Here is a 26,403-nt window from a genome sequence, read left to right as displayed (position 1 = left end):
CCAATGCTGAACTTTATGTAATAGCTAGTTCTTCTACAGTACACAGAGATTATTGCATGGGCACTGTGTATAGGCCACTACTTGTTATATGACTCTGAAGTAGCTGTTTAGTATGTGCTCTATACAACAGAATGAATCATAAACTTGGGATTCCTGGCCTTGAACTCTGGTCCTAATTGTCGCTTTCATGCACTAAAACAGACATGGTATAATTCGCTCCCAGAGTATGAGTAAGTGCACATCCTATTATTTAACCTTATCTTATCAGTGAGCTGATGACTATCTGATCCATTTTTACACTTAGTGATTTCACTTGCAAACTGGCAATTGTTGTATCTGATAAAGATCTAGCAAAATGTATAATAGAGGTGACAGGCCTGGTGTAATCTTTCTGTAACCCGAAAGAACCACAGAATTATTGGGCAATAATTGTTTTATTGTTATTCCTTTCTCTTTCTGTTGAGTTCAAATGGTAGAGTCATGTTGTCTTCTGCATGTGTGTATGGGTGAATGTAAATGAAATTTAAATGTCAATTTAAATTAGCACTCAAGGTCCTCAGAGATATTCCTCGGATAATAAAATCTGTGCAATTTATATTTTAGTAAGTAATATAAATGATTCTTCAGTTTTAGAATTGTTCACTTCTCAGGAAAATGGCACATTTTGAAGTGTGTTTATTTAACCTCAAGGTAAGGCTGTGATAAATTCATGTATTTGCAGTTTGAGAAATTGCAGAGTTCCTTCAAGGTTTTGTTTCCATTACGTTTCAAATTAATGAGTTAAAATACATTTTGTACATAGAGTTATTTTATCACATTAGTGTCATTACTATTAAAATTCCAGTAATCATATCACTTTTATGTCATATAAAATAGCAATATTTTTATTAGGTTTGACAATATTAAACTGTACCCTGCTGCTGCCTGCTGGTTCTTCACAGCCAGTGCATGAGAGAAGGAAACACTACATAGGTTCTCAACCCTGGTGACCCCTGTCCTGCATGTTTTAGTGCTGTCCCTGCTCTAACATATCCGCTTAACTTAGGAAAGATTAATTAGCTGATTAATTGGATCAGTTGTGTTGGGTACAGGGAATAATGTGCAGAACAGGGAGTACTTCAGGAAAAGGGTTGGGAATCTGTGACATTTTTATAAATGCCTACATTTTTCACTCTTCCACCATGTCCACAAAGTCTTCTGGGGCTCTGTATAATGTTGACCAGAGTGGAGGCTATTCAAACAGTGAAGAAATTCAGCTTTTGTGTGTGTGTGTGTGTGTGTGTGTGTGTGTGTGTGTGTGTGTGATAAATGATTGTGCCAGAGTCGTCAATTAAGTTAAGAGTCCTTTAGATGTCAGAGGTCTTTTTAATATGCAGCCCTTATTTCTGGATGTCAAAATCAATTGTGCTGAACCCTTGCAATCACAAGTATTCAAGTTTATGATCTTATTTCCATGAAATTTATTTTTAGAAGGTTACTGGCCTTTAGCTGTTCTAGCATTTATTATTTTCTAACTACATTACCACATTCATTTACCTTTTCATTTTCTGATTGATATAGCATAATCTTCTAGTGTTATGTTCAGTTTTATGGCCTGTGAAAGGAAGTGATTACTACCTGGCCCTGCAAACATGTGTATGCGTCTTTAAACAAGCCGAAAATAAAAGTGTTATTATTTTTTTTTTTGCCAAAAATGAAAGTGAAACTAAGTGAGCACTCAGAAGTAGCGAGAATAACAACCTAAGAAAATGGCTTCTAAGTTTCTCTGCAGTCTGCACAGTGAGAAACTCAAACTCTTCTGTCTGGACGATCAACAGCCGGTGTGTGTGGTGTGTCGGGATTCAAGAAAACACACCAACCACAAATTCTGCCCCATTGATGAGGCAGTAACAGACTACAAGGTAATCTGAAATGTTCATGTCACAAAAGACGAAAATGAAAAGAATAATACTAACATTAATAATAATTAATAACTAATATATTTAGCATTATAATAACTAACAAATGCTGCCTTTCCTGCCAATATTACTCTTTTGTATTTAGATTATCTTAGCTTGTAGCTTGTAAAGCAGAATCAGAGTAGTGCTTTACTGACTAAGGCCCTGTTATTGAGCCCTGTTATTTTTGTAATGTTTATAGACATTACAAAAAGATAAAGACAAGGTCACAATCAACACTGGTAATATCAAACACACATTTCCCACGTACAGAAGTGGATACTATATGCTACTATTGCACTGTAAATAAAATAAAATAAAGTAAACAAAAAAGAAGAATATTGCACAGAAAAGGTTGTTTTATCTAATAAAAAAAAAACTAACACTGACTCATCATGTTTCTGAGTGTTCATAATTCGGAGTGTATGTGGAAAGAAGCTTTTCCAGTTTCTGGTGGTTTTGATGCATGTTGATCTGAAGCTCTGCTTGAGTGAAAGAGTTCAAATATGCTATGGCTTGGGTGTGAGGGGTCAGCAGCAATAATTGCTTCTGCTCATTTCGTATCTCTGCAGGACAATCAGCTGTACTATAGACTATACTATAGCTGTAAATAGACTGTTACTGAAGTGGTAAGGGCGGAGTAAATTGTGGCTGTCTAGAACTTGTCTAACAACATCTGTGGTTTGTTGTTGATGCAGGGAGATTTTCATTCTATGCTGGGCATTATTCCCTTTTCCGACCTACATTCCAGTGGTGTCTCTCTGGTTGGTCCAGAAGTGAAGTGACTTCAGCATACTCAACCATGGCATCAATAGAGATCACAGAGAAAGAGTCTTGAGACTCAGTGTGGTACAGTTCAGCAAAAAATCATGCAAAGACCTAGTGTGCATCTCTGGAGAGAATTGATGAAGTCCTGTGACTTCTGTGGACAGATACAATATCAGTAGGAGTGTTGCTGAAGGTCCAGCCGTAGGCACAGTTGAGTCAGTTTATTCAGGAAACATGGGCAATATCTTGTGACTCACTGTCAATGATTCTTCAGTGGAATTCACTGAAGGTCCAAAATTCTCATGAGTCTTTGTCTTACAACAGTAGAGACATGTCTAAAGGGATGACCTGGGATGGAATTCCAATTTAGCCCTGTGAGGGAAATTATTGATGTTTACTTTGTAATAGTTTTGTTCTTGTTCTGTTTATGAGGATAATTGTTCTTGTTCTTGTTCATCAGAGGATAATGTCAAAGAAGGTCATGTCATGTCATTTAGATTAGTACAGAATGTTTATCTGCTTACAGAGACACAAAGATGTTTTTCTGTTAAGCGTACGACCCTGAAACAAAGCCTGTGTGAGCTGCCTTAAGCTGCTCCTTATCGGTACATAGAAGTGTATCATGCCTTGCACTTCATATATATAGTAGATATTCAGCACAAGCGCCTCAGAGCGCTCTCATTATTCTATCCTGCTTTCTTCTATCCTGCATTCTTCTATCTTGTATTCATCCTTCTGTAATAAATCTTTTCACCTTAGAGGACGAGTCTGCGAGTGTTGTCTAATTTCCACGACAGCCCCAAGTGTTTTTGGTAATATAACACCAGAGGTTTGGATAACATTCTGACCCATTGTCTTTCTGGAGAGCCAGTCTTATCATTGCTGGCTCTGGACTAGGCTGTTACATTATACAGGCAAATCCTCTGAGTGAAAAGTGATGCGAGTTAATGATGTGTGAAATAAGAGCTGAAACACAGAGTCTCTATGCAGCGTGTTGATTTGTTTCAGGAGGAGCTCAAAACTGCACTGAAGCCCCTACAGGAGAAACTGAAGATCTTTAAAGACTGTAAACTGAACTGGAGTCAGAGTGAAGATCATATAAAGGTTAAAATCAATAACACTGTTTTAATATTATAATTATATTTTGCATTATTGCATATTCAGTTATATTTCATTTTATTTTCTCTTCACTGCAGATTCAGGCCCAACACACAGAGCGGAAGATTAAGGAGGAGTTTGAGAAGCTTCACCAGTTTCTACGAGATGAAGAGGCAGTCAGGATTGCTGCACTGAGAGAGGAAAAGAAGCAGAAGAGTCAGATGATGAAGGAGAAGATTGAGAATCTGAGCAGAGACATATCGTCTCTTTCAGACACAATCAGAGCCATAGAAGAGGAGATGAGAGCTGAAGACGTCTCGTTCTTACAAGTGAGTATTATTTAGTCAGTATTTATACTGTGAGAAAGTGAAAATTCTTCCATCATCAGAAACATGACATTTCAGTGGTGTAAAAATGTAAATCATATACACAGATGTTTGTGTTGTTGTTTTTTTTTTTACAGAACTACAAGGCCACAGTGAAAAGGTGAGTGATGTGGTTCCTGTCTCTCTCATTCTCTGTGTTTCTGAATCCAAACCCACAGCAACACTGACTCCTGAATATTTTTGCAGAGCTCAGTGTACACTGCAGCATCCAGAGGAGCTTTCAGGAGCACTGATCCATGTGGCAAAACATCTGGCCAACCTGAAGTTCAGAGTCTGGGAGAAGATGCAGGACATTGTCCAATACAGTAAGGCAACTCCCTATTTTTTTCCTTCTTAGTGTGAGTGTGTGTGTGTGTGTGTGTGTGTCTGTGTGTATGTGGGCGTACATGTATGTTGCATATTACATGTTTGTATGCTGTTTTTTTTAGCACCTGTAACTCTGGACCCCAACACTACTCATCCTAAACTCATTGTATCCGATGATCTGACCAGTGTGAGACGCAGTGATGAGCATCAGAAGCTTCCTGATAATCCAGAGAGATTTGATGAATTTCCATGCATCCTGGGCTCTGAGGGGTTTAACTCAGGGACACACTGCTGGGATGTCAAAGTGGGAGAAAGTACAGTGTGGGCTGTAGGTGTAATGGCAGAATCTGCTCAGAGGAAGGGTAAGGTAAACTCCAGAAGTGGACTCTGGTATGTGAGATATTATGAAGGTAAATATAGAGCATGTGCTACACCAGAGCTATCTACTCCTCTCTCAGCAGTACAGAAACTTCAGAGGATCAGAGTGCAGCTGGACTTGGACAGAGGAAAGCTGTCATTCTCTGATGCGCTCACTAACACACACATACACACTTTCACACACACATTTACTGAAAAAATGCTACCACTTATAAATGTTGTTTGTGAAGTGTCTCCACTGAAGATCGTCGCACTTCAATACTCTGTAAGAGTGAATTAGTTCAGTTAAAGCTATAATGAAACAATGTTTAAATTCATTTTATTGATGACTTTTAATGAATTAAGGCTTTGAACAGGAGAATACAACAGTTTGGTGATGTCACTGGATCACCGGCTTGATGCATTTATTGCAAGCAGGGCATAAGCTATCAAATATTAAATGTTATTTACTTTTATTTACTAAGGACTATCAATACTTATACTTTGCCTTACTTAAAATTGAGTGTTCTGCTACCAAATCTGCCATGTTTTAAGTCATTTCACATCTAGGTGTAAATATCAGGAAAGGAAAGCTTAAATTCTGATCTATTCTTTCATATTAATTTTTTGATCACAAACCTTTTAGTGTGTTCAGTGTGTAGCAAAAACCAAAGAATTGGCCTTGCCACTTATTTTATATTATTATATTATTGGTGTTTCATCTTATGGTCACAATTGTTATTTAAAGATAAATAAAAACATAGAATTGAAGGAGGGTGTGTATGTGAGTGTATGTGTGTGTGTACTGTGTAGATTTGTGGTTAATAAATCATACTTCATCTTAGAATGGAAAGAACGAGAAACTTATCAAGGTTAATACTAAGGTTTAAAAAATCACTTTGCCTTGTCTCAGTTAATAAGTTTATTATTGATGTTTAATCATTTAGATTTAATTAATTAAAATTTAATTTGCATAAATAATGAGACAATTATTTAATGAGACTGATTTATTTAGCATGTTTTAATTTTACACCACAGCATTGGCATTGCTAGTATATACCTTACATTCCTGGTTCTTCTTATGAAAGAAGTACAAAAATCCCTAACATTTCTGGCTGGCCATATAAGGAGTTATTTTTTAGTCAAAAAACACACAAACAAACAAGCAAAATCTCTGTATTTGATCCCATAAATCACTGTGACATTAGAGTAGAGGCAACATGCAACTATGCACAAATAATCCCAAATACTTTCTAGACACCAGAAACACAGTATATTACTGGTCACAACAGACCTGGATGGGTGCCCAACGTATGTGCTATATATGTTCAATATCTCCCTAAGCCAGGCAGCTGTTCTTGTGTGCTTCATGATGACTACAATCATCCCTGTGCAAAAGAAATTGTCTGTGTCCTGCCATAGACCACAAACTGAAGTGAGACATTTCAATTCGCCCTAAATGGGGGGTTGGGGGTATTCTAGAAAGCAGGTTATACAACATACCCGGGTATTTTTACTCAGAGTAAATAGATAACCTCAACTTTCCGCTCCAACAACGGAGGTACCTTTCAGGGTATGTAAGTAGCCATAGCAATTTGCTCTCTGAACATAACCTGCTCCAGAGCAGCTTCCCTGAGACAGTGATAGTACTCAACCCATTCCTGCCCCCAAAATCCACCTGGAATAATCAAGGCACTAGTGTCTAGACAGGATGCCAGTTGCAGGGCACAATGCACACACATGCATGCATTCATGACAGTTAGAAGCAATTTATCATAGCCAATCCACCTGCTGGTATGTTTTTGGGATGAAACCGGAGAACATGGAGGAAATGCACAGTGTAGACATGCACAGAAATACCACACAGAGTAACTTGAGCTCTGGATTCAACAGGGCACCCTGGAGGAATGAAGTGATAAATGCTACTATTGTATATAAAATATACATGAAATAAACACGAGGGAGACCTAGTATGAGTAATATGTAATCTTATTGAGAATTCACTTGGCTGGTGGACTGTTTGAACGGATGTTCACCTAAGACACAACACACAGATAAGCAAGGCACAGGGGGATAACAATACATGTATTTGATTAAGTGCGGCAGGTCTCAGAGTGTAGGTGGAGTACGTCTGCACGCAGGCAGAAGGTCAACTAAGAGGCACACACACACACACACACACAGAGGCCTGGTGTGTATGCAGAAAACAGAAATTAATCTGTTTCATATTCTGTTTCATGAAAAACTATTATAGGGTAATGTACATGCAAGCACTATAAACAAAAAAAGAAATGTAGAACAAACATAAAATTTACTCATAATGTAGAGATGGTGTGTTTGAAAGTGTCCGTTCTCTACAAAAATCCAGTCAGGAAGCGACACAGACATGGTCAAATTATTTTTAAAGAGTGAAACAAGACAAAATATATTTTGGAGCCGGAACTGCACCTGCGTGATAAGGGTCGCTCAACAGTGCCAACTGATGTATGTAATGGTGTTCCAGGATAGCTAACTCTAAATATATTGATGTCTGGGTCATCCTGACCCTAAGAAAACTGTATAAATAGAAAAGCTTCAGCTCTGGTTTTTTAGATCGCATTTTGGGGCGTCTCAAACTGTGTGGATCTCGTGTGGTGGAACGGAACGAATAAACCTGGACCCTTGCTTCTTCTCACTCACGGCTGGTGTCTTATTTTTCTTTCTCCAATTGAATATGTGAGTATCTGTTTCTATGTTAAGTGTCTTCAGGTAATAGGCAAAATTTGATCCAGCACTACCCGCTAGACCGCCACACCTCCCACCCTGATTGCTGCGAAATATAATAATGTATGATTGTTTCATTTCTTTAGTACACATGTTTTCTTGTTGAGTAAATAGGTCAGTACAGCTGTAAATAGGTCAGTACAGTACAGCTGCATTCATCCATTCATTTTCTGCACCGCTTATCCTACACAGGGTCACAGGAAGCCTGGAGCCTATCACAGGGAACTAGGGGCAGAAGGCAGGGGACACCCTGGATGGGATGCCAACCCATCACAAAATCGCGCACACACCTATTCACACGCTACAGACAATTTGGAGATGCCAATCAGCCTAAACCGCATGTCTTTGGACTGGGGGAGCAAACAGGAGTACCCAGAGGAAACCCCGAAACACAGGGAGAGCATGCAAACTCTGTGCACACAAGGCAGAGGTGGTAATCAAACCCAAAACCCTGGAGGTGCGAGGCAAATGTTCAGAAATGTACTAACCACTATGCCATTTCACTAAGCCACCGTGCCCTGATCTGATCTGAAATGTCTGCTTGTATTGATGGACACAGAAGACAGTGATTGTAAAAAGAAATGCTATATAGGAACAGCAAAATGGAAGTCCTACTTGAGGAACAAGTTCTACTGCATGTATGTGTGTTTATCTTTCACCTCAAAAGGAAGAGTTAGGAAGGTCAAGTTCTATCTATCTTAGTCATAAAAAGAAAAAGTAAACCAAATCAAATCAGTCATTAGAATATTTTAAATGGATACAATACTGCTAGCACTGTCACATTAAATGTTCCCTATGGATTTGATGCATTGGCACTGCACATACAGTTAATAAAAATTCAACTTTGACCCAGTTGATGTTGACCTTTGCAAAGCAAAACCAATAAAATGAATCCTCATATGTGATGTAACAAAAACACAAAATCATGCCAAAATCATACAGTGTAAACCCGGTTTAACAAACAGTTTTAATCCATAATCCATGGGAAACCCTTATTGTAACAGATGAGTAGTTTATGCTTCAACACCTTGGCAGATTTTCAAAACACATACTTTGCCATATCAAATGCCGTTCCACCTATTTTTGCTCAAGGCTTGAGAATGTACTTGCTGGATTGAATATCATCTGGCCAAGATTAATCATAACTATAAACATGCTGCATGTTTATAGTTATGATTCATCTTGACGTGATGATTTTCACAATCCTGCAAGTACATTGTCAAGCCTGGAGCCAGAAAGAAAACAGGTCAGAGACTTGAATTACCAGGGAATGTTAGAAGGTAATGATCTGCAGCATTAATATTGTTAGCTTGTAGCTCTTTAGGGGAAGATTGAATATGTTGATCTGCGAAGGTAGATTATGTTTACTTTGCAGGAAGTGAAAGTGAAAGTATGACTATGACTACACGGAAGCTAAAGAATACCACCAGCAAAAGAAAATGACTTCTAAGTTTTCAGAGGAGGATTTCTCCTGTCCTGTGTGCTTTGAAATCTTCAAGAATCCGGTTCTCCTTCAATGTAGTCACAGTGTGTGTAAAGCGTGCCTGGAGCAGTACTGGGAGACCAAAGGATCCAGAGATTGTCCTGTTTGTAGAAAAAGAGCGTCCTTGAGTCCACCACCTATTAACTTTGCTTTAAGAAACCTGTGTGAGACTTTCTTACAGGAGAGAAGTCAGAGATCTCCACCAGAGTCTGAAACAGTCTGCAGTCTGCACAGTGAGAAACTCAATGTCTTCTGTCTGGATGATAAAGAGCCAGTGTGTGTGGTGTGTCAAACTTCAAGAAAACACACCGACCACAAATTCTGCCCCATTGACGAAGCAGTAACTGACTGTAAGGTAAATATCATTTTCTTGTAAGGTCATTTGAAACTGTTATACAATTTTAACATATAACTAACCTTCACACTGTTTTTTTTTGTTGTTGTTTTTTTTTTCAAATTCTACAAACTTAAACTAAAGGATTCATTCTGTTATTGACTATATATTTATATGTGATATATTCAATACCTACAGTGCAGCTGTATAGAACAGTACAAGAATGTTGAATCCTAGTTTAGACACATTAAAGTGGTTCTGGATATTTTATAAAAGTTTTGCATTTCAAAAGTTAAATGAATTTCTTAAATGCTTAAAGGAAGCTTTACTAATACTCCATAAAGATACTAATTATGAGACTTTCCAACCCATTTAGCCACTTCATACTGGTTAGGGTCACAGTGAATTTGAAGCCTTTCCTGGGATCAATGGGTGTGACCTTTGTTAAGATTGATTATTTGAGACTTCCTGTCAGCTTGAACAAGTTTGGACATTCTCCTCTTGCCTCTTTCATCATCAAGGCATTTCTGCCAACAGTTTTTGCACCATTCTTTGCAAATGCTAGACTATTATGCGAGAAAATATCAGGAGATCAGTCTTTTCTGCAATATTCAAACCATCCCACTGGCACCAAAAACCATCCCACGGTTAAAGTCAACAAGATATTATTTCCCCCCATTCTGATGTTTGATGTGAACATTAACAGAAGTATGATTTAATGCAACATGCTGCTGCCATACCATTGGCTGATTGGATAATTGCATGAATAAGCAGGTATATAGATGTTTCTAATAATGTGGTCAGCTAAAGTATATTTGTTCAAACATAAATTTAGTCTGAATTAGTCTGAGTTTCTATATGCACATATTAATTGTCATCTGGAAGTGTGCTGACATTTATTCATGCAGGCCAGTCTTACATAGATACAGGATAAGTGAAATTTTGCTGATTTTAGTGTATAGCTATAATATGAGAACACTAAGGTTGGTTAATATCAGTTAACAACCTTCCAATCAGATTTTCAGTTAATAATGATAATTTGTCTTTGTTTATCACATATAGATATGCACAGTGAAATTCTTTTCTTCACATATCCCAGCATGTCAGGAAGCTGGGGTCAGAGTGCAGTGTCAGCCATGATACAGCACCCTTGGAGCAGAGAGGGTTAAGGGCCTTGCTCAAGGGCCCAAAAGTGGCAGCTTGGCAATGCAGGGGCTTAAAACCCCGACCTTCCGATCAATAACCCAGAGCCTTAACCACCAAGCCACCACTGCCCCCAGTTGCTTAAATAACTAGTTGGCACCTGAAGCTAAATCTAAAGCTCTAATTTAACCTAGGCTAGATTTTAACAGTCACAAGAGGTACAAAGCTGTAGTGTCATCAGCTTTTGGATAGTGACCCCTGGTTGGATAGTGCAGAAGCTTAAATACATCAAACACAGCCTTCATGCAGTGTGCTGATTTGTTTCAGGAGGAGCTCAAGACTGAACTAAAACTCATACAGGAGAAACTGGAGAACATTAAACACTGTAAACTGAACTGGAGTCAGACTGCAGAACATATAAAGGTTAAAAACATTAACAGTGCATTGATATTATAATAGTACATTGCATTATTGCATATTCAGTTATATTTCATTTGATTTGCTCTTCACTGCAGATTCAGGCCCAACACACAGAGCGGCAGATTAAGGAGGAGTTTGAGAAGCTCCACCAGTTTCTACGAGATGAAGAGGCAGTCAGGATCGCTGCACTGAGAGAGGAAGAGGAGCAGAAGAGTCAAATGATGAAGGAGAAGATTGAGAATCTGAGCAGAAATATATCGTCTCTTTCAGACACAATCAGAGTCATAGAAGAGGAGATGAGAGCTGAAGACATCTCGTTCTTACAAGTGAGTATTATTTAGTCAGTATTTATACTGTGAGAAAGTGAAAATTCTTTCCATCATCAGAAACATGACATTTCAGTGGTGTAAAAATGTAAATCATATACACAGATGTTTGTGTTGTTTTTTTTACAGCACTACAAGGCCACAGTGAAAAGGTGAGTGATGTGGTTCCTGTCTCTCTCGTTCTCTGTGTTTCTGAATCCAAACCCACAGCACCACTGACTCCTGAATGTTTTTGCAGAGCTCAGTGTACACTGCAGCATCCAGAGGAGCTTTCAGGAGCACTGATCCATGTGGCAAAACATCTGGCCAACCTGAAGTTCAGAGTCTGGGAGAAGATGCAGGATGCTGTCCAATACAGTAATATACTTTATCTCTTCATTTTCTGTGTGTGTGTTAGGTCTGTTATTTAAACCTTTGTCCAATTGCACCCTCTTGCGGACTGATGAGTTTTTTTGGCTTATTATGTTTATCCACTGTGTTAAGCAAACAATCATCTTGATTATTCCTTTATAACATGCAATGTCATAATTTCTAGTCAATTCTACACAAAAAAATTTCAAGATAAACATTTTAGTTGACGAAGCAGGTGTATTTTTTGTCCGAACCTTAATGTCCAGGCAATTGATCATTGTGAGCAACAAGATAATGTTTTTGGCACCAACAATTTGGAGTTTATGTCTTTAGTTTAAGTGTTTTGCCACTGTGTACAACTTCTCTTTCACAACTTAGCTTATCTTTGAACTCATATCACCCTCATGACAGTTCTCAGATAGCAGCCACTTTCTAAAGAAATCTGGAAGCTGCTGCACATAGATGTATGCCTTACAAAACCGGAACTTTCCTGTCACTTTGTCTCAAACTTGACAGATCCCATGTTGCTCTTGTATCTTTCAGCCTACTAAAGAAAACAAACACTTAAGTCGGCTACCATTAATGAAGTGCAGATGTACAGCCCCCTCTGAAAATATTGGAACAGCAAGCGCAATTCTTTTTAGCTATACACTAAAGACATTTGGGTTTGAGATCAAAATATGAATATGAAACAATAGATCAGATTTTCAGCTTTAATTTCCTGATATTTACATCTAGATGTGTTAAAACAGCTTAGAACATGGAACTTTTTTTTGTGAGAAAAAGTATAGGAACAGAAAGTACATGAAAGTAAATAAGACTTAATATTTGGTTGCATATCCCTTGCTTACAATAATTGCATCAAGGCTATGACTGTTGCATTTTTCTTTTGTGCTGCTTTTCCAGGTTTGTACTGCAGCTTCTTTCAAGGGGGGGGGGGAGGGGGGAGATATGTGGTTCTCCCTTCAGTTTCCTTCAGGAGGTGAAATGCATGCTCAGCTGGGTTAAGGTCTGGTAATTGGCCAGTCTAAAACTATCCACCTTTTTCCCCCTGATGAAATCATTTGTGGTGTTGGCACTGTGTTTTGGATTATTGTTGTGCTGCATGATGAAGTTGCTCCCAATTAGATTGGATGCATTTCTCTGTAAATTGGCAGACAGAATATTTCTGTAGACTTCTGAATTCATTCTGCTGGAACCAACATGAGTTACATCATCAATAAAGATTAGTGAGCCTGTTCCAGAAGAGGTCATGCAAGCCCAAGCCATGACACTACGTCCACCATGCTAGACTGATGTGTTTCTGTGTTTTGGATCATAAGCAGATTCTTTCCTTCTCAACACTTTGGCCTTTCCATCACTTTGGTAGAGGTTAATCTTGTTCCAAAACTTTTAAACTTTTATGGCTCTTTTCTGTATTTATTTATTACAAATTTCAATCTGGCCTTCTGATTCTTATTGTTCATGATTGGTTTGCAGATTGTGGTATAGCCTTTATATTCTTGGCCTTGAAGTTTTCTTGTGGATTGTGATCACAATCACAGTGGATTATGATACCATCACACCTGCCCTGTGGAGGTTGTTGATGTCACAGACTGTTGTTTTAGGGTTTTTCTTTACAGCTCTCTCATATTTCTGTCCTCAACTGCTGTTATTTTTCTTGACTGACCTGTTCGATGCATGGCTGTTTATTTATTTCCTTTTCAGGACATTCCAAATTGTTGTATTGCCTATGTCCAATGTTTGTGCAATGGCTTGCTTTTCTCCCATAGACAGCTCTCTGGTTTTCATGTTGGTTTATTCTATTTAACAAAAAATGCAAACTTCACAGGCAAAACCTAGGGCTCAAACCCAGAGTAGACATTCAGGGCTGTTAATTGTTTAAACAATCAATCTAACAGGGCACACCTGGGCAACAAAAACTCCGGTCAAACACATGTTCCAATATTTTTCACTTGAAAAGGGTAACTTCAAACAAAATGTATTAAGACATCCAGATGTAAATATCAGGAAATGAAATCTGAAATACTGATTTATTGTCTCATTAAATTTTTGATTTCAAACCCGGATGTCTTTAATGTATAGCAAAAACAAAAGAATTGGCCATGTTGTTCCAATACTTTTGGAGGGAACTGTAAATCCTTACTGACTTCCTGCTTATTCCTGGACCACTATATCCTTCTGCAGTCAATGCTCCACATAATTATATTCCTAACATAAATATTAACAATAACATATCAACTCAAATAAACTGAGAAAATTGCTAAGGTAATAGTAGTTCATTTTAGTTTACATTATTTTCTCATTGCTTTACTTTACACACCGTTTGTTGTTTATTACCTTTCGGTATGTTTTTCCTCAGTGCCTATAACACTGGACCCAAATACTGCAAATCCTTTTCTCATTGTATCTGATGATCTGACCAGAGTGAGAGTTAGAGAAGAGGAACAGAAGCTGCCAGACAATCCAGAGAGACTAGATGCTTGCTTATGCATCCTGGGCTCAGAGGGTTTTAGCTCAGGGTCACACTGGTGGGATGTTGAAGTTGGAGATTGTGCAGCCTGGTCACTGGGTGTGATGACAGAATCTGCCAAAAGGAAGGGAGAGATAAACTCCAGAAGTGGACTCTGGTACATGTGGTATTATGAAGGTGAATATGGAGGAGGTTCTACACCACATCAACACAGTGTGTTCTCATTAGAACAGACACTTCAGAGGATCAGAGTGCAACTGGACTGGGACAGAGGAAAGCTGTCATTCTCTGACCCTCTTACTGGTACACATATATACACTTTCACGCACACATTTACTGACAAATTACTGCCATATTTAGCTGTTGGTTCTGTGGAGTCTTCTCTGAAGGTCCTCCCCATTCAGTACTATGGAAATGTGAATCACTTAAGGTGTACGTAAGCTCAGCTCGTAAAGTTATTAAAACAGAGATTTTAATATGACGGAGTATTAGGCCTCAGATATTTGTTATTTTAATTTTGAACTTAAATCGGGTTTTATTGAAAGATGTACAGGCTGACTAACTGCATTTACAATAATCATCTTTTTGGCATCATAAATGCACTAATATTAAATATATTTATCTCACAATGTCATGTTCAATTACACCAATCGTGCAAATGTCTTCTGCCGAGCGTACTACATTCTGAAGACTGTAGAATTTGTTTGGTACAAATAAAAATGTTCATGTTCATGCTTTAGTCACTCTATAAAACCTCTAATAGTAATTCATAGTTAGATCCATGAGGTTAGACATGACACGGGTTTTCTAAAGCATATATCATCATCATCATATACTGTATCAGCTACAACCAGAGAAGAAATAATTAGAGATTGACAGGGTTAGCTTTTGTCTTGCTAAAAAAGTAGGACTTTTATTTGTTTTCTAATGAAGTGATCAGATCAGCTGAGGAACGATAGCCATGCAACCTATCCTTATTGTGGAATTTGTATCACTATCCAGTTGAGAGCAGGAATCTTCCATATTGCCAAAGCAAGTAGTCAATAATTCACTTTGACCCAGGCTTGGTCTGAGCAGCTACCAGCTGCTGAAACACAGGCCATAGCTGTTTGCAGGTCTGGATCAGATCAGCATAGATCAGTCTCTTGTCATTGTGTCTTTTATTTCTTTATATGGTTCTCAGGTGGGTTTGGAACTCAGCTGGAGGTTTCCCGTTACGTGTGCTATGAAGCACCTGAAGAGGTGGATGCCTGAGTAGTGCATAGAACTGCAGAATGATGAGAGAAACAGGGCAAGGAAAAACAAAGAGAGAGAAGGAGAATGAAATAGTGATTATAGAGCTCAAATGACTGTTTGCAATCTAAGCATATGATCATAAATATGGACATCCTTCTCCACACAGGCTCAAATTTAACAATATCTGATTCATACTGAAATGACTGGCCTGAATGTCAATGTTGTCCTTTATGTGTCAATGCTGTCGTTTATGTGACGTGTGTGTGCCACTACTGGTATATGTCTAAGTATAACTGAGTATAAGAATAAGAATAAGTAGATAGTTAGTATGTTACTTTTTTTTTTTATGAAATAAAGATACAATAAAACAAGAACAAACCAGGATTCTTCGTCGTGATATGATTCTGGTGAGTCTGGTGATAAATGTTACTTTCAGGCACTAAAACAGGCATGGTGTGACTCTGTCTCAGAGTGTTAGCACATCCTATTGTTCAAGCTTATCTTATCAGTGACTATCTGATCCTATTACACTTCCAGATTTCTGATCTACACTGTAGGATAGAGGTGGGGCCAGTGCAACATAAAGTTAGTCAGGTTATCTAAAAGATATTTCAAATTATGTGATGAACTGTTTGTGAACTGTGTGACCGTATAGCCCTGCTCTCCTGTGTGTGTGTGTGTGTGTGTGTGTGTGTGTGTGTGTGTGTGAATATGATTTATTTAAGTCAGACTTGTTCCCACATCATCATCCCTTTGCTGTTCCTAGAACATGTGTATAAATTAATCACTGCCACTCCTGAGTTACTTGAAATCCCTAAAGATGCATCAGTACAGACAGCAACATTATGGTATAGCTCTGGGTTACATTTTATAAACTGTAAAAGAAATGTATAAGGCAAAAGTTGATATAAGCATGGTTTTAGCAAAAAATAAATAATAATAAAAAATAAAAAACATTTCCAAAGGAGTTAGGGTTAGGAAAGAATTGCTTTGGAAAAAATGTTTCAAGGGCTGGATACACTTAGCACTCATTTAGCCTTTAAATCAATCATTAAATCTCAATATCTCAATATTTTCCCCACTCATCCACTTTCAGTAACCACTAATAGTAGTTTATCCGGGAACATGAGGTGCGTGAGGTGGGAATATGGCCTGGATGGGATGTCAGTCCATCACAGGGGACCATTCACACAGTCATTCAAACCTAGGTGTGATTCATCTTAGCCAATCCACCTAGTGACATGTTTTTGAATAGTGGGAGAAACCAAGCGACTGGGACAACATGCAAAATGCCACCAAGTAACCCGATGCCAGGATTGGACCCTGGAGCTGTGAGGAAGCAATGCTACCTGTTGTGCCACTGAGCTGCCCCAATATTTTCCCCAATTTTTATTTATTTATTTATTTACTTACTTACAGGTAATGAACTGAAATGCAACATTGCATAAGCGACTTTTGCATCTGTAGGAAATGTCAAGCAAATGATGGGTTGGAGAAGAAGGATGATCACACCGATGACAACTGATTGGCAGTAACTGGTCAAAAGAAATACTGTTCTAGACACTGCAAATGGACATTGATCCAAGAACACATTCATTTCTGTGTACATGTACTTATCTTTTACCTCACAAGAAAGGGCTGGGGGAAACACGTGTTTGTTTTATCCTCGATAAAATCATGGATCTGCAGGAGGAGGGACAGCAGAGCCCCCTGACGAGTTTTGTCTATCTTAGTCACCACCAGCTTCAAACAAAGAGAGAAAATCTCATTAAAATAAGTTAATAAAATATATTCAACAGATACAATACTTATAACAGGGTCACACTAATGTGACCTTATTTTTAAAATTCCAGTACATAAAAACATGTGGTGGGCAACTACATGTGTAAATTGATAAAGCAATAATATTTAACATTTAACTGCCTCAATCAAAATCTTAAAATCATGTTGTTATGCTTGTGAGAAATAAGTAAATAAGTAAAGCTTTATTTATATAGCACCTTTCAAAACAATGTTTACCAAGTGCTTTACAGAAGACACATACAAGAAAATAAAATCAGTAGTAAGAATAAATAAAAAATAAGCAATACAAGAAATAAAAGAAATAAAAGACAATAAGCAAAAAAGAAATGAAAAGGCCAAACAAATCAAATACAATAAATAAAAGAATGCAAATAAAATAAAGTATGGAAAATTAACCGGTTTGAGGAAAGGCCTTGGTTTGAGATACTTTTTAAAAGTGCGAATTGAATGATCTGTACGTAGGTTGTCAGGGAGAGAATTCCACAGCTTAGGCCCATGGTGACTAAAGGCCGACTTGGCGCTTTTCAGCCGCGTTTTGGGTACAACCTGCAAGGTGCTCTTGGGTGACCTAAGTGTATGTAGGTATGTAACCATAAACTTTGCTTGCTTCCATTGCCTTTCTGCTCTTATGCAGTCTCTTTTCAGTCTTACAATGGAGCTACTTTTTCTCCAAGGGAAGCTTTAATTATCCCAGAGACAGTTTTTTTTTTAAGGGGGCAACAGAGTTAATACCTTTTGGTCAGCCTGACTCTAAAGCTCTCCACTAGAGTGTCTAAGGAAGGGAGTGAAAGTTGATATGAGCTCCATTAAGGTTGCAGCTATATCAGCAGTGAGATAGTGCTTAGTGACAGTCCTCTTATCACTTACTGTTAGTACATGCTGATATTTCAATGAAGACATAGTGATCAGAAAGGACAATGATCACCAGATCCAGTATATGGCCATGATTGTGTGTGGGGCCAGATAGATGCTGTATAAGGCCAAAAGAGTTAAGTAACCCTGTGAAACTGACAATCGATGGATCAGAGATTATATCCATATGGATGTTAAAATCATCGGTAATTAACACATATTCATAGTCAGTTAATGTCCTAAAAAGCAGTTCCCCAAAATCATCAAGAAAACCTTTAAGTCTAGGAGGGTGATAGATAACTAATAAAATAACAGACTAATCACCCTTGAGATGCACTGCAAGGTATTCAAACGTTTCAAATTTCCCCAGTGAAACCTGTTGTTTGCAACATAAAGTATAACGGTATAGTCAGGCAGCACCCCTGCCCTTCTTATTCATTCAAGGGACACATAAGGATTTAAAACCTCGGGGGGTGGTTCATTAAGTACAAAATTGTAATTACTGTCGAGCCTTACATATATTTGAGGTTTGAGGACCTCTTCTGTTTCCTACGGCCATGCCACCAAGTATTGCAAATGACCAGAATATTCTGAAAAGTAGCATGGTTATCTACATGCCAGACATGCTCATTGGTAGGGACTGCTGAAACTGTAGCAGGAGAAGGAATAAATCTTGGGGTGTGATGCTGACCGAGCCCATGCATTTCATCCATTTCTTTGGTCATATTTCTCAATCTGGTGACGACTGATCTGAGGGGTGATTGTGGCTGTGCTATCCCCTTCCTGGGGTAGTTAGTGGCATTGCTGTTAAGAGTGGATGGGAGATGCTGCATTGGTTGGAAGGTTGGAAGTGAGCATTCAAGTCCCCGCAAAGTCCAGAAGAAATCTGTCCGCTTTAAACAGATGTCTTCGCTCCTAGAACAGGTTAAAGTTATCCATTAAATGCACTCCTTGGGCAGAGCATGTAAAGGCCAGCCACGTGTTTAGCCCCAGCAGCCTAATAAAGCGGCTGGACCCCTGCCCGATTGCTGGTATCCGGCCCGGTATGTGTAATTTGACTGAGGATGAGTTCACAGAGTCCAGAATGCAAAGAAAATCTTGTTTTAAAACTTCTGACTGCTGTTTAGAAATGTCATTTGAGCCCACATGTACAATTATTTTGTCAGTTGTTGGATTGTTCCTTAGAATCTGTGGGATGTTTTCCATGATGCTGCATACAGTTCCCCTTGGAAAACAAAAGGTTTTAATTCTTTTGCTTCGAACATCCCTGATTTGTCTCCAACAAGTAGAGTGGTGCTGTCAAAGGGCTTTGGTGCATTCTTTCGGCATGGAGTAAGGATTCGGTGCTGAGTGTCAGGTAAGTTGGCGCGGTGGGTGAGTGCGGTGCCAGTGACCCACAGAGCTGCGAGGTGTTAAGCCTCTGTAATTGTGATGATGATGGTGACATGTGCTGACCCGAGGCTGTGGTGCTGTTTCCTCTGGCGGAAAAGCCTGGTTTTCACAGCTGGACTGAGATGATTCTGGCAGTGCAGCAGCACATTCTCTGGGCGAGTTAGAGTGTGGAGTGGAGGAAGCCACTGACAGTTTCTCCACAGGTGAAGCTGATTCTGACAGTACCTCATACCGGTTTTGAAGTGCAAGGGGTTGTTGATGAGGTGGGGAGCTTTGTCCAAGGGGTTTTTTCTCACTTTTCTCTTCCCCCGTGCAACAGAACAAGGTTCCCTCTGAGGCACTCCGGGGATGAATGACCGAATTAGCTTCAGTTTTGGACCTAGTTCGTCCCATCGAATTTAGATCTCTGGGTTAGTGCTTCAACCGTTCCAAGGAATAGTGGCGACAGATTCAGTCACCTGAGTAGATAGTACAAGCAGTGAGTCCAGAAACAATTCATCCTCCTTCATTTAATGGAGTGTGGAAATCCTCCCTTTGAGTTCGGCAACTTTTTGTACGAGTCCATGGCATTCAAGACACCTTGGTGCAGAAATACCATAATTTTCGGACTATTGAGCGCACCTGAATATAAGCCGCACCCACTTTAAAAAGAAAAAAAATTTTGTACATATATAGGCCGCACTTATCTATAAGCCGCAGGTGTCCACGTTGTAACATGAGATATTTACACAGGAAGATGTTACACAGAAAGATTTTTTTAACTTTTAATTAAATACGTACCGTAAATGCTTTTTTCCGAACAGTGCCTGTAACACGGCGGGTTAAAAAAATAAAAAATACAGTTGCCTACCAGGAAAAGTCATTGATCGCTATCTTCATCTTCCTCCTGTGCACTAAAACCACTAAAGTCGTCTTCTTCAGTGTCGGAATTGAACAGCCTCAGAATTACCGGTACTTCGTCACACACTTCCTCAGTCTCTCTTTCGTTGTCGCTCTCAATGTCACTTACGTCTCAAGGCAAATTCACCCTTGAGCTTGTGCTGTCCTCTACATCATGCAGCAGTCCAGCCTTTTGAAACCCGTTGGTGATAGTAGATTTTTTGACACTGCTCCACGCTGTTAGGATCCACTGGCAGACTTGAGCAACAGTTGCTTTTCGCATGCTATTTTCTTCTTCGAGAGCCAGATCGATCGCCTTTAACTTGAAAGCTGCATCATATGCATTTCTTTGTGTGTTTTCCATGATGAGGGTGTGTGCATGAAGCGCAAAATGACTGATCTGAAGAATTTAGTGCAAGTGCATTTGATTTAATTCGAACAGTTTTATTGGTCCACTGTGACTGGTTCGGTAATTTCATTGGTCCGATGTGACAAGGCTATGAAGCTCGTTAGCCCGTAAAAATCCATAAATTATCCACATCATTGTTTAAGCCACAGTGTTCAAAGCGTGTGAAAAAAGTAGCGGCTTATAGTCCGGAAATTACGGTAGTTGTTTTTTGGCATCCACCTTGAGTCGCTGATCCTCCATTTGTCATATTTGCAAATAAGTTTCTTATAAGAGTTTTACGTGCACGGTCAGCGAAATCCGACAAACCTCTCACTGAGATTGATCAGTGAGGAATGCGAGAAAAATAAACACTCACCATTCACTTCATTAACAACACCTGTAAACCTGCACATTCATGCAGTTATCTAATCAGCAAATCATGTGGCAGCAGCACAATGTAAAAATCATGCAGATGCAGGTCAAGAGCTTCAGGTAATGTTCACATCAAACATCAGAATGAAGAAAAAAGTGTAATCTCTATGACTTTGTTCATGGCATGGTTGTTGGTGCCAGATGAGCTACTTTGAGTGCCCAGAAACTGCTGGTCTCCTGGGATTTTCACTCACGACGGTCTCTAGTGTTTACGCAGAATGGTGCGAAAAACAAAAAACATCCTATGAGCAGAGGATCTGCAGGTTCAAAACTTGTCGTTTGAGCCGACAGGAAGTCTATAGTAACTCAAATAAACACCCTTTTCAACCGTGATGAGCAGAAAACCATCTCAGAACACAAAACACATCAAACCTTGAGTTGGATGGGCTACAACAGCAGAAGACCACATTGGGTTCCACTCTTGTCAACCAAGGACAAGAATCTGGGGCTATCATGGGCACAGACTCACCCAAACTGGACTGAAGATTTTTTTAAAAATCAGTTAGTCTTTTTCCAGTCTTCAAATGTCTAGTTTCGGTGAGTGTGGACTGTGCCCATGATATCCTCAGATTATTGTTCTAATCAACAAGGCGTTTCAGTCTGCAGAATTGTCGTTCACCGGATGTTTTTTATCCATTGCACCATTCGGATTAAACTCTAGAGACCGTTGTGTGTGAAATTCCCAGGAGATCAGCAGTTTGGCTCATCCGTCTGTCACCAATAATCACGCCACGGTCAAAATCACTGAGATCACGTTTTCCCCCCATTAAGATGGTTGATGTGAACATCACCCAAAGCTGATGGCCGGTATCGGCATGATTTTATGCACTGCACTGCTGCTAATTAGAGAATTGCATGAATGAGTAGGTGTACAGGTGTTCCTAACAAAGTGCTCCCTTAGTGTATTCATGTTCAATGTCATCATGTTGCGCTGTACTCTCCTGCCACCTGCTGGTCTTTCACAGCTGGTGCATGAGAGAGGAAAACACTCACCACATAGGGAATGCAAAACTCTTCACACATCTCCACAGCAACCAAATCAAATTTCTGTAGTCCTGCACCTCCATCCACCAACAAGAAAGTCATCATAAGACTGACAAAAAAAGAACATAAAATATACATCATACCACCTAACATTCCCATTCCTGCTCACACCAACGCTCAGGGATTCTGATCACACCTACTTTTTTCGCTCTTGAAGGTAAGGCTCGACCATGTCCACAAAGTCTTCTGGGGCTCTGTATCCATAGCCAGGCATGTCGACCAGAGTGAACGCTTTTCCCACCGTGAAGAAATTCAGCTTTTTTGTGTGCCCCTACATAACACAATCAGAAAACAGAATGCCCAAACCAAAGAAAAAAGGAAGAAAAGGTGTGAAAAAAGCAATTAATTTCATAAAGCAATTAAAAGTTCATCAAAAAGTTTGTTTGCTTACTGGTGTTTTAGAAACCCGTACTTCAACTTCGGGTGCGAGAGAGAACAGGGCCCGGATGAGAGAGGACTTGCCAACATTGCTCCTGCCTATGAAACACACCTGCAGATCAACCACACACACACACATACACATAAATAAGGCCTTCTTTAGAACAAAATAGCAATCCATAGTTAATATATGTATTCTTATATAATACACATGCATAAATATTTAAAAGGAAAAAAAAAAAAAATCAACCCTGGATTAATCTTTATGTTTAACATGTGATCTTCAGTGGCATCCAAGATTTATTTTGTAATGAATCTTAAGTTTCAAAGTTGAGATTTTTAATATGTATTTTTTAATTGACATGCTGGTCTGTTTATCACCTTGGTTTTTTTTTGTAATTAACACTTTTATTGATTCACAAGGTAACACAAATAGACAAACAACATATATAATGAATCAAACTATTTTAACATAAATCACTATAACGCCTCCCCTACCAACCTCCCACCCCACCCTGGTCCCCCCACGAACACCCCTGTGGTCAACAGAATATAAACTCACATATCCAAAAAAATAAAAATAAAAAAAATAAATAAAAATACACACAATTAAAAAAAAAAAAAAAAAAAAGGAAAATACAATAATCAAGTATAATCATAGACTTAACTCTACATTATACTCTCCACTGCCCCTCCTCGAGAGTCCCCCAAAAACGCCAAATAACTGCTCCATTTCTTCCTGAAGGAATTCCCAACTCCAATCCTTCTGCTCGACCCCCCCTCAGAGGCAGCCACCCTCCCCATCTCCATACACCACTCTGGAAACGAGGGCGCTCCATCTGATTTCCATCCCCTTAAAATAACCTGTCTACCAATCATCACACTGGTCAAAACCCAATCTTTTTTGTACCTATCCTCCAATTTTGTGACCTCCCCATCTCCCAAAATACAGAGTCTAGGGCAGAATGAGATCTGAGTGTTCAACACCTCACATACAAAGCTCTGCACCTTCCACCAAAATTCTTGGATCTTACGACACCCCCAAAAAACATGGGTAGTGTCTCCATCTTCTGAATGGCATCGCCAGCAGGTGGGTGTGTCTTTAAGACCGAGCCTATACAATTTAGAGGGGGTCCAATAGAACCGATGTAAAATCTTAAATTGTATAAGGTGCACCCTTGCGTCTCTAGATGCAGTTTTTATATTTTTTAAAATCCTAGCCCACTCTCCCTCCCCCAATTCCAAATTTAAATCTTTCTCCCATAATGTCTTGAGAGTGGTCGAGACTCCGTCCCCTAGACTCTGAATCAGTAAGGAGTAATACACTGATGCTTCATGCCCTCTTCCAAAAGCAGAAATCACCTCTCCCAGAGTATCTGCTGCTTTAGGGGGGTGCATGCTACTCCCAAAAATAGTACAGAGGAAGTGGCGTAGTTGAAGATACCGAAAAAACTGAGATCTGGGGATCCCAAAATGTTGAACTATCACCTTGGTTAACAGTTTCCTACATTACCCCAAATGCTGTTTGACTACCTGCTGATGAGTGGTGCCAGTGGGATTTAACCCTTGCCTCATTTCTGCCTAAAGAGAACGATGCAGCAGCGCTTTAATTGCATTTACGGAATTTGGCAACTTACCATTATTTCATTTATACAGCTGAGCTGTTGAGGTTTAAGGGCCTTGTTCGAGGGCTCAGCAGTGGCAGCTGATCGGAAGTCCAATGCCTTAACCACTGAGCTACCTCTAACACAAGTCTTACTTCTATTATTCATCCAATATTGCCATCAAACACCATCATCTCATAGATCACTAACTAGCTGTGCTGAATCTCTGCGTCATACAGCAGTGAAACCTAACCGGTGTGACTTATGTTCAAGATAATTTCTCCTATTAAATGTCACTGTATCTACACTAGCAATGTCCCTGTGATATCTGTGTGATACTACTGGAATAACAAAAATACAGCACTAACCAACAAAGTAGCACTGGAATCACTATTCACATCACAAATATATTTTACTAACGTGTTTCTGAGTGCAGTTTTCCTTTAAGCAACAGAATAACCTGATCTCGGCCCTCACCTCTGGCTGGGTGAGTTCAGGCATGTGGTCTATGCGCACAGCTGATGAAGAGTAGACTATCTGGTGTTTGGGAGATGGAGTGAAAAGTCTCTCTGCCGACTCAAGGGCTTCCAGGTCAGGCTGGAAGAGCTGAAATCGTGTCTTGTCTACCTGTCGTGACAGGTGTGCCTCCAGAATGCTGAACGGATACAGGAGCCCCAGGCGCTTCTTCTCCGGCAGCAGGGAGACACGCCGCAGGGAGGCGAGCTCGTGGGCCTGACGCGTGGACACGAGCCGGATACATCTGTGCAGATGCAGCACGAGCCACAAACTCATGCTGATGCAGATATCAGGCTCTGCAATTACTGTTACTATTACAACGTAAAGGATAAAGGCTGAGTAAAACCCGAGAATATCTTCAGCATTTCAAACAGGTTTTGTTTTCTCCAAAATGCCTTACTTTGGCAGGTCAAGTGCTATTCCAGATCTCCTCATGTATTGAAGTGCAAAAACATCCCCAGATGCATAATTGTTACAGAGTTCACATAAATAAGTTAATCAATAATTAATTAAAACCAAGAGCTTTCGCAATATCACCGTCTAACATGAAGTAGTCGTTTTATAATGAGACATCTGATCTCAGAGAGTATACTGACGACCTTAAGGTTAACAAATAATGAACCCTATGTAGTACCCACTTTGTCCAATTATGAGTCGTTTGGGACTCAGCACGTCGGAAAGTCTTGTCTTGTTACCGATTAAAGGTTTTCCGCAAAACAAAAACACCTGTGGACAATATATATTTTTTAAACTATTATTATTATTATTATTATTATTATTATTATTAGCGGTCACCATAAAGGTATATAACTTACTGTTGATTTTGAGTATATATGTTTAAAAATAAGGATTGAACAAAACGCCTGTATGCCATGTTGAAGGCTTGGTGTTTCACTTATATAAATTCATAAGGAAACAAGTTCACTTTTCAGCAGTTCCGGTGCTGTGAAAGACTGCATGAGACTGGTTCCGTGTTATATAAATATATGACAGTATTTTCTGGACTTTATTCTAATGCTGTTTTTTTTTAACGTAATCCAGACATATATTTGCAAGTTTGATTGCCCATAATTTGAGACATAATTCGAAGACTGACAAACGGGTATAGTCAGCAGCAGCAGTGTTACAGTGGCTCTCTATGGTAGTGAAAAGCTCGGTTTGCAGACGAAACTCTGTTTACTGGTCAATTTACCTCCATGCCCTCTGTGGTTCTCTAAGAGCTGTGGGCATTGACCAAAATAAGGTTGCTGTGTTAATCTCAGTGATAATGTGAGGCTCGGCAATCCGGGAGAATTGAGTGTGGGAGTAGAGCTGAATTCAGAGGAGCCAGTTGAGGTGGTTTGAGCACTTTAAGGATGCCCCCCTGGTCGAGCTGTATTAATCACGTCTGTTAATTAATTACTTGTTTGTTTGTTTGGTGCTCATTTAATGCAGTTTTGAATTTAACAATATAGCACAAAGCCCTTTTAGTTCCACTTCAGTGCCATGCTTCTTTCTGTGTCCATCTTGGCAATTATAGCTGAATTGCCAACTACTTTCCTTCTATGTTATTTTAGTGCTTTAGAATGCTGTAAAAACAAATCATTTGCACTGAGTAATATTATTTACATTATATTAGTAATAATACAACTAGTAAATTGGTGATTTTACCCACTTACAGTATTCTTGATGGGGGAGAAGGGTGGAGTAGTTCACTTCTCAATTCCCAGCACCTCAATATATCCTTGCATTTCC

At 39.3% G+C, this 26,403-nt stretch overlaps 3 protein-coding genes across 5 annotated transcripts; 2 read left to right on the top strand and 1 right to left on the bottom strand.

Moving 5' to 3' along the window:
- Positions 1–900: 900 nt before the first annotated feature.
- On the top strand, positions 901–5,850 carry LOC128608710 (zinc-binding protein A33-like). Its single transcript, XM_053626662.1, has 6 exons — positions 901–1,901; positions 3,714–3,809; positions 3,902–4,132; positions 4,267–4,289; positions 4,376–4,494; positions 4,618–5,850. The coding sequence occupies exons 1-6, from the start codon at positions 1,749–1,751 to the stop codon at positions 5,151–5,153; spliced, it is 1,158 nt and encodes a 385-aa protein (XP_053482637.1). The 5' UTR covers positions 901–1,748; the 3' UTR covers positions 5,154–5,850.
- Positions 5,851–8,888: 3,038 nt separating this feature from the next.
- Positions 8,889–14,854, top strand: LOC128608706 (E3 ubiquitin-protein ligase TRIM35-like). Its single transcript, XM_053626652.1, has 6 exons — positions 8,889–9,453; positions 10,903–10,998; positions 11,091–11,321; positions 11,451–11,473; positions 11,560–11,678; positions 14,035–14,854. Exons 1-6 carry the CDS (start codon positions 9,055–9,057, stop codon positions 14,583–14,585), a joined length of 1,419 nt encoding a protein of 472 aa, XP_053482627.1. The 5' UTR covers positions 8,889–9,054; the 3' UTR covers positions 14,586–14,854.
- On the bottom strand, positions 14,799–25,474 carry gtpbp8 (GTP binding protein 8 (putative)). 3 transcript variants are annotated; one of them, XM_053626658.1, is made up of 8 exons: positions 25,070–25,474; positions 24,631–24,980; positions 22,563–22,661; positions 22,312–22,442; positions 22,121–22,220; positions 17,006–17,124; positions 16,799–16,916; positions 14,800–15,412 (listed from the first exon to the last, which is right to left on the bottom strand). In XM_053626658.1, the coding sequence occupies exons 2-8, from the start codon at positions 24,943–24,945 to the stop codon at positions 15,314–15,316; spliced, it is 981 nt and encodes a 326-aa protein (XP_053482633.1). In that variant the 5' UTR covers positions 24,946–24,980; positions 25,070–25,474; the 3' UTR covers positions 14,800–15,313. The 3 variants fall into 3 exon arrangements, with proteins under 3 accessions (XP_053482634.1, XP_053482633.1, XP_053482635.1); XM_053626659.1 differs by having other exon boundaries at positions 14,799–15,412; positions 16,791–16,916; positions 24,631–25,474; XM_053626660.1 differs by lacking the exon at positions 16,799–16,916 and having other exon boundaries at positions 14,813–15,412; positions 24,631–25,471.
- Positions 25,475–26,403: the final 929 nt, after the last annotated feature.

This window comes from Ictalurus furcatus, chromosome 6 (assembly GCF_023375685.1).
Source record: "Ictalurus furcatus strain D&B chromosome 6, Billie_1.0, whole genome shotgun sequence".
NCBI classification, from domain to species: domain Eukaryota; kingdom Metazoa; phylum Chordata; class Actinopteri; order Siluriformes; family Ictaluridae; genus Ictalurus; species Ictalurus furcatus.
The sequence above is the reverse complement of the archived record's forward strand: the minus strand, read 5'-3'. Positions and strand labels throughout refer to the sequence as shown.

Coding starts and splice junctions, on each gene's coding strand:
- LOC128608710 (XM_053626662.1), top strand. CDS start 1,749: ATGGCTTCTAAGTTTCTCTGCAGTCTGCACAGTGAGAAACTCAAACTC. Junction 3,810..3,901: donor AGAGTGAAGATCATATAAAG/GTTAAAATCAAT, acceptor TCTTCACTGCAG/ATTCAGGCCCAACACACAGA. Junction 4,133..4,266: donor AAGACGTCTCGTTCTTACAA/GTGAGTATTATT, acceptor TTTTTTTTACAG/AACTACAAGGCCACAGTGAA.
- LOC128608706 (XM_053626652.1), top strand. CDS start 9,055: ATGACTTCTAAGTTTTCAGAGGAGGATTTCTCCTGTCCTGTGTGCTTT. Junction 10,999..11,090: donor AGACTGCAGAACATATAAAG/GTTAAAAACATT, acceptor TCTTCACTGCAG/ATTCAGGCCCAACACACAGA. Junction 11,474..11,559: donor TACAAGGCCACAGTGAAAAG/GTGAGTGATGTG, acceptor ATGTTTTTGCAG/AGCTCAGTGTACACTGCAGC.
- gtpbp8 (XM_053626658.1), bottom strand. CDS start 24,945: ATGAGTTTGTGGCTCGTGCTGCATCTGCACAGATGTATCCGGCTCGTG. Junction 22,662..24,630: donor CTGAACTCACCCAGCCAGAG/GTGAGGGCCGAG, acceptor GTTGATCTGCAG/GTGTGTTTCATAGGCAGGAG. Junction 22,221..22,311: donor TACCTTCAAGAGCGAAAAAA/GTAGGTGTGATC, acceptor TTTTTTTGTCAG/TCTTATGATGACTTTCTTGT.